A 6,987-nucleotide genomic window follows, 5' to 3' on the forward strand; every position below is an offset into this window, starting at 1 on the left:
GTTGTTATGAGCAGGGGAAGGAGCCTGTGGTGGAGTTGGAGTATGATAAGGTGGTTGAGAAATTGGTGTTGGTACATATGGAGAAGGTGATGATCTTGGTGTTCCTGATGGAACAATTGGAGTGTATGGATGGTTAGGATGATGATTGTTATGGCCGGGGGAAGGAGCGGTTTTTGGTGGAACTATTGGAGTGTATGGAGGGTTATGGCCAAGGGAAGGAGCAGCTTGCGGTGGAGTTGGAGTAACATATGGTGGAATAATTGGAGTATAGCCAGGGGAAGGAGCTTGTGGTGGTGTGGGAGTAACATACGGTGGTAATGGAGTTTTTGGTGGGACTATTGGAGTATATGGAGGGTTATGGCCAGGGGAGGGAGCTTGTGAAGGGGGGGGATGATGATTAACTTAAATAACATTTACTACTTTTCTGCCACTATTGAATCGCCTATGTGATTCACAAAATAATTTCTTTAGAATCTCTATTTAACTATGTAACATGTCTTATTCAAATTTGCAGGCTGCTTTTTTGTTAGCTTTGGTTGGATCAGAGGTTGCATATTCTGCTGCACAAGCTACAGTGGCAACTCTCTCGGAGGCTTACAAAACAACTAAAAATCATCGATCATTCCCAAGAAACACATCACTACAAGGTGAGAATAGTGAATATCTTTGGCTTAAGATTATGAGCTTCTGAATTAATTAAGGTAATGGTCATAATGGAGGTTATCTTGAAATGGATGGATCAATCTTCATCATGTACTTATTGGACTAGTTTTTGAAACGTGTTTTTCTAAATTATGTGAATCTATACACTGTGCTGTAATTTTTTCTGTCTGTTTTTCTTCCTCCCCTCTTTTTCTGGAGCTGATATAGTATGTTCATGTGATTCTCAATAGAAAGTGAAGAATTTAACTTATTAAATCATTTTTCTCAGTATAATGCTGGCTTTGTTTCTAATGCAGAAGTTGGTATTAAACCTTAGCTTGTTAATAAACATTTCTGCAACTGACCTTTTCTTGAAAATAGCAAGACCCGCCGCTTTGATGCTTGTGAAGATCCAGAATATGGAATTTTAAATTTTAATGATGTCACTTAATTTGAATTTGTGAGTTTTAATCAACTATATATACATCTAATAAACAATGTAATCGGTAAAGGAAAAGTAATCAATGATTATATAAAACAACTAAGATCTCGTATAGTATAGTAAAAGATTTAGAATCGTTCAATGCTGAGAGCTTAAGATAACAGGATCAAGTATATTTTATGATCTTGCTTCCAAATGAACAAGCAGCTATATTGATTAAAATTTTTAGTGCAGTTTGGTTCTCTTTGTTTCCAATTTCGGTAAAACAATTAACAGTGATGCATGTATATATATATCTGATTTGATTTAGGCGAAGAGGAGGAGTAATAAAATGAATTATAGGAATAGGTAGGTTGAAATTGAGTAAGTGATGGGATAATTAGGTAGGTAGGTACCTTCTTCAAGCCAGAAATAGTGGTCGCTGTCTTCTTTTTCTCTCATCCATGATACAGACATGAGATATAATTTTGAAATTACTCTAATGTTTATTAACAAGCTAAGGTTTAATATAATTTTGAAAAGATATGAATGAATGAATGCTATCTTCAAATCCCATCCATGTGACATGAAATTAAACTCTCTGGCGAGCATAAAGTGTTTGACACATATATGCTTCTAATAATTTTCTCAACCATCAAAGAGAGAATATATATAAAAGTCGTTGTGGTCATTTTATTGTGTGTTTTTTTATTTATTTCTGTTACACTAATCTCTGATTTTTTTTTCTTGAAGGAGATTGATAAAAAAATATTTACGGATCTTTGATGAACACTAAGTGCAAATTGTGCATATATAGCAAATTGTTGCGGCATGACTTCGTAAGATATTTCTATCTTATACTTATTTGCTTTTATATGTTTATGTTATTTTTTTGCACTTTTTTATGTAAGAAAATACTGATTGTTTAATTAAAAAAATTAAAATATAAAAGCATTTTTATTTTAAAATATATCTTTTCAAAAGTAATTATTAATATTTCTTTTAGAATAATAAAAGAATTATGATTAGTTTGTATTTAGTTAGCTTTTTAGAATAATAAAAGAATTATTAATATTTCTTTTAAAATATAAAAGCATTTTTTTAATATTTCTTTTTATATATTTTATATTGAGCAACCGTTCATATATAGTAAGTTTCAGATTCCATTTTGATAAAAGAAAATTGTTTTTAGCTGGTGTTTAAGACCATAATCAATTTTAGTTTAATAGTAATATCACTATGAACAATTAGGTTTTCCCAGGATTCATCCAAGAACTGGATGAGTTTACCAAGACATAGCCAAGAGTTTAGAGACGGCGTCAATAGATTCTTGGACTATGCTTACTCCGTTGGAAATCCTCAAGGAGAGGAAATTCTATGTCCTTGTGCAAAATGTTGCAACTTTCTTTGGGGTCAAAGAGAGTCTATTTATAGTGATTTAATATGCTTTGAATTTGTCAAGGGCTATACATGATGGGGTCAAAAATTGAAACATAAAAGAAACTTCCATTAATGCTGCATCCCTACTCTCATTTGCTTCCATTAACTCCCTCTTGAGTGTCTCAATTGAAACTATTCACACACTACAAGAAAAATACCCATTCAGGTACACTTGAAAAGTGTAGCCAAAAGTGAAAAAAAATGATGCCTTAGGCTACGGCTACGCTTTTTGGGCTACGGCTACGCTTTTTGGGGTGATTCCTATTCAGCCGTTGCCTATTCTCAAAGGCTACGCTTTCCTGCACCAAGGGCTACGCTTTTGGCGTTTGGGAATAGGCTACGCTTTTCAAGTGATGCTGTCCAGGACCAAAGGCTACGCTTTTCAGCACTAATGGTTACCAGAATTCAAAAGAATAGGCTACACTTTTCAAGGCTATTGCATCACTTTATAAACGTAACAAATAGCATACTTATAGCTACTTTATATAAGTGTAGCCTTAGGTCCCTCATTATTTTTTTTAATTTTTAATATATATATATATATATATATATATATATAATATTTCAATAATTTTTTGTACAATATAATATTTAATAATATAATTACATATATAATTTTGTATTTTTAATTAAATGAATTAAATAAAATAAAATAAAAATAAATATAAAATTATACTAAATTTATTTAAATAATAAAAATTATCTGTAAACAAAATATATTTATAAAGAACCAAAAGTATTAAAATGAAATTAATTTTGAATATTCATACATCTCACACCAAATTAAGCATAGTCATATCAAAATAAGCAAGAGACCACTTAAAATTTACTACTAATACTCTACGAAAAACTAAAATATTATATCTTACATAAGTATTTTCTAATAACTAAACCATATTCCACAATCCATGAATCTCTTCCTCTTGTTGCTACTGTTTGGCCTTCATGTCTCCAAGTTCATCTTTTAAAGTTGTCGCTTTTTCTTTGAGCTGTTGCTTTAAAATGTGGTGACCACAGAAGATAACTCAAATCTGCAATCAATTCCAGCAACCAAGTGAATTCTTTTTTAACTTATAAAGCCTAAAGGCAGCAACTTTGACAGGCAACAACAAAAGAATCACCCCATCAATAAAAGAATAACCTATAACTCATCAAATCCCAAATGCCAATATCTCTTACAAGCATTGTTTATAGCATTCACAGCCATCCTAAAAGGCATAAAGATATAGCAGTGAAAGCTTACCAAACCTACTACTCTTTTTATTAACCTCCTAATATGTACGCTCAACTTTACATTAATATATATACACACATATATATCCATTGGAAATGTGAAATAAGTAATTAAGTACTATACTGTACCTGTGACTAATTAATAACAGGAAGTGAGATTTTCATAATAGTATTATTAAGGCACATTCCTAATTACGATTGTTCTTTAGAGCTTCTTGGCAATCCGATATTAGTGGCTAGTGTAGTGGGTTCTACTTCTACACACAAAAATTACAGCTGCTACACATTCCTTGTGCTCAGAAATCTCGTGATCATCTGCAAAAAAGTCAAGCATTGCCAACTAATTTGTCATACTTTGAGAAATTAATATTCTCTCTTATACACTAGCATAACATAATCTGAGGGAAAGAAGCAACAAGCATTAAATCAAGTGAGCTTTCTTCCAGAATTAATAGATTGAGCTTTAATTCTATCTTTTTTTTTTCATGGTAAGTGAAATTCCCTTTTTTTTTCTTGGTTATCCTTATGTAATACATATTTGAATGAATCAGAAACCATTCGTGGGACAGAAGCAATAAACAAGAAAAGGTGTCACATGTGGTGAATGAGCATCTCTTTGCCAAGTGCCATGTTGTGTGACTCATGATTAAGATTATATGATCGGTTTTGAGTTATCAAGTGAGAAAGTCGTCCTCTCCCTCACATGCTCATAAGCTAAGGTTTTGCTTTTTCAGCCTTTTCTTTTCCTCCTTTGGAAATTCCCGTCCACACTCCAAAACCCAATCCCAACTTAAAAAAGTTCCCTCAAAACACAAATAGAATAGAATAGTAAAACATTTACAAATAAGTATTTTTAAGAAACAAGTTAAACTTTCTGTTTATGAAATTTAGTTAAATTTATACATTTATTGTCAATTGTGCCAACAGGTGAATATACGGTGGGTACATTTAGTTAAATTTAGTTAAATTCATACATTTATTGTCAATTGTGCCAACAAGTGTTGTTTTAGACAAAAAAATTTCATAAGACAAAAATATATAAGTGGAAAATTAAAAGATAACAGTCAAATAGCAATCACAAAGAGCAGAACCATTTGTCCTAATTGGCTTTTGAAACTAACAGTTTAAAACTACATTATGCACATAACTCTGACTAAGCCAATTAGATTCCAGCCACAATACAATTCTACAAAATTTAATCAGAATGTAGCACATAACATTAACATACCTTAACTGCAAGTTCTCCAATAGCCCAGCATGCATTATTTGCTATTGAAATAGCCTGATAAACCAGGCTGCAAAACAAGGAAAGAAGCAGTTCATATGGAAATTCATTAGACACAAAAGAGCACAATCGGTTTTATCATTCTACCTGCCCCAGTTTCGGACATCTGTCCCTCCTCCGAGTCCAAGTCCTTCCCATACTAACTACAACAACACAAACACCATCATGTCAGTAAACAAAATAACTATATATTCTTAATCAGCTGAGGAATTTTGTAGAAGAAAAATTCTACAGATCGATGCAAAGTGAAGAAAACACAAGTCCTCAACCTGATCCATTACTTGAGCAGCATCCTATCTTTTCCAATAGTCTTCGGTACTACCTATACCACAAAAGAAAACCAGTTTATATTAAGCTATTCAACAACAAAGTGTTTTCATAAGTCATAACCAAATCAAATAACTCCTAAGCGATTTCGTAAATTTTGTATTAGGTCTTCTCTCTTTAAAGCCAAGATAAATCCAATATAAATCCTAAAAAGTTAAAACCCCAACACCAACAAGCATGGTTAACAGAACCGAAACGGCACTGACAGGGTCACCTTTTTTACCTAAATAAATTATTATAGAAAAAATTAATGAAATTGCATAATAAAATCATACATCTGAAGAGCTAACATGGCGAGGGGTGATGGAGCCTCCAATCTGCACCAGTCCAAAAGAGCAGTATATCATCAGCATATCATTTTACTTAGCAAATAAATCTCATCAGCATAAAAGAGCAGTATATCATTTTCCAAAATGCAGACTCTGATGAAGGCAATCTCAGTTATCGATCAATTAAAATTTAAAAAGTACCAAATGCCATGAATCCAAAAAGCACTGCACCCTTCAATAACCTAAAAATCCTCTGAAAGTTTATAAATTATACTTGAAGAATACCTAACTCAACTAAAGCAGCAAAATCACTAGGCCTTGAAGAAACAAAATAACCATAACTTAGAGCACATAAACATCGAAAAGAAGAAGCAAAAGCTCCACCATTTCATTTCAACAAAAACTAATTTTAATTTTCAAGATTTCAGCTCAAATATTCTAAAAAAACACACACATTTGAATATTATATATACAAAAATATGTTTCACAACTTGCACAATCACAACTAGCGCTGCAGAATCAAATTCCGCAATTGAAATGAACTTCAATTACAACAATCAGTGAAAGGAAAATCCAGCTACTTGAATGAAATTTCAGGAAAAAGAAGGAAAGATTACCAGAGTCGGATTGGAACCACGGGAAAGATCGAAAAGGATCATCACCGGATAGGTTGGAAGAGTCATCGGTGGCTTTGACCACGATATGATGGCGAGAAGAACGAGATGATGAGAAATTGAATGAGGATCTGAAAAGCGGGGAGAGAGGAGATGATAGCGTGGAACGAGAAATTGATGCAAGAGAAGAAGGGAATCTGAATCTTGAGGAGATGATAGCGGTGGAAGAAGCCCTAGCAATGGCGGTGGAGTTTCAGCGGCGACCAAGCACCCCTTTCTTCTCTCCTCCATCGCGTTTTCTCTCTCCCTCGAGCTCTCTTTCACCGGCGCTCGACAGCGGTGGAGCCATATGCGGCGTCGTCGTTTCTTTCCTTCCTTCCCCTCTCCTCTCTTCTTCTCTTCTTCTTCCTGTGCTCCCCTTTTCTGATTTCTTCTCTTTCGTGTGTGTGAGTTGAGGGAGGATGAGAGTGCGTGAGTGAGGCTGAATGGATACGAAAAGGGGGAAAAATTTACCTAATGTGAGAGCGCAGCGAACAGAAGCGACGATAAAGACTAGTGATGGCGTGGTGAGTGGTGAGTGACGAATATGAGTGACTGGTGGAGATGGTGAGTGGTGAGTGGTGAGTGTTGACTGGTGATGGCGATCCCTTTCTCTGATTTGGGGGTGTTATGTTTTCAGTGGCTAAGGGTTATGTTTTCTGATTTGGCTAAGTGTTTGTACGCATGTATCATTTGGGGAATTCAAAAAATTTACTA

General features: G+C 33.9%; 1 protein-coding gene across 1 annotated transcript; it reads right to left on the minus strand.

Moving 5' to 3' along the window:
• Positions 1–5,158: 5,158 nt before the first annotated feature.
• LOC107608034 (uncharacterized) lies at positions 5,159–6,716 on the minus strand. The gene is made up of 3 exons (XM_088493976.1): positions 6,235–6,716; positions 5,624–5,665; positions 5,159–5,343 (listed from the first exon to the last, which is right to left on the minus strand). The coding sequence occupies exons 1-3, from the start codon at positions 6,520–6,522 to the stop codon at positions 5,299–5,301; spliced, it is 375 nt and encodes a 124-aa protein (XP_088350102.1). The 5' UTR covers positions 6,523–6,716; the 3' UTR covers positions 5,159–5,298.
• Between the last annotated feature and the right edge of the window lie 271 nt (positions 6,717–6,987).

The sequence above is a fragment of the Arachis ipaensis genome, chromosome B7 (genome assembly GCF_059453495.1).
Source record: "Arachis ipaensis isolate K30076 ecotype BB chromosome B7, ASM5945349v1, whole genome shotgun sequence".
Taxonomy (NCBI): domain Eukaryota; kingdom Viridiplantae; phylum Streptophyta; class Magnoliopsida; order Fabales; family Fabaceae; genus Arachis; species Arachis ipaensis.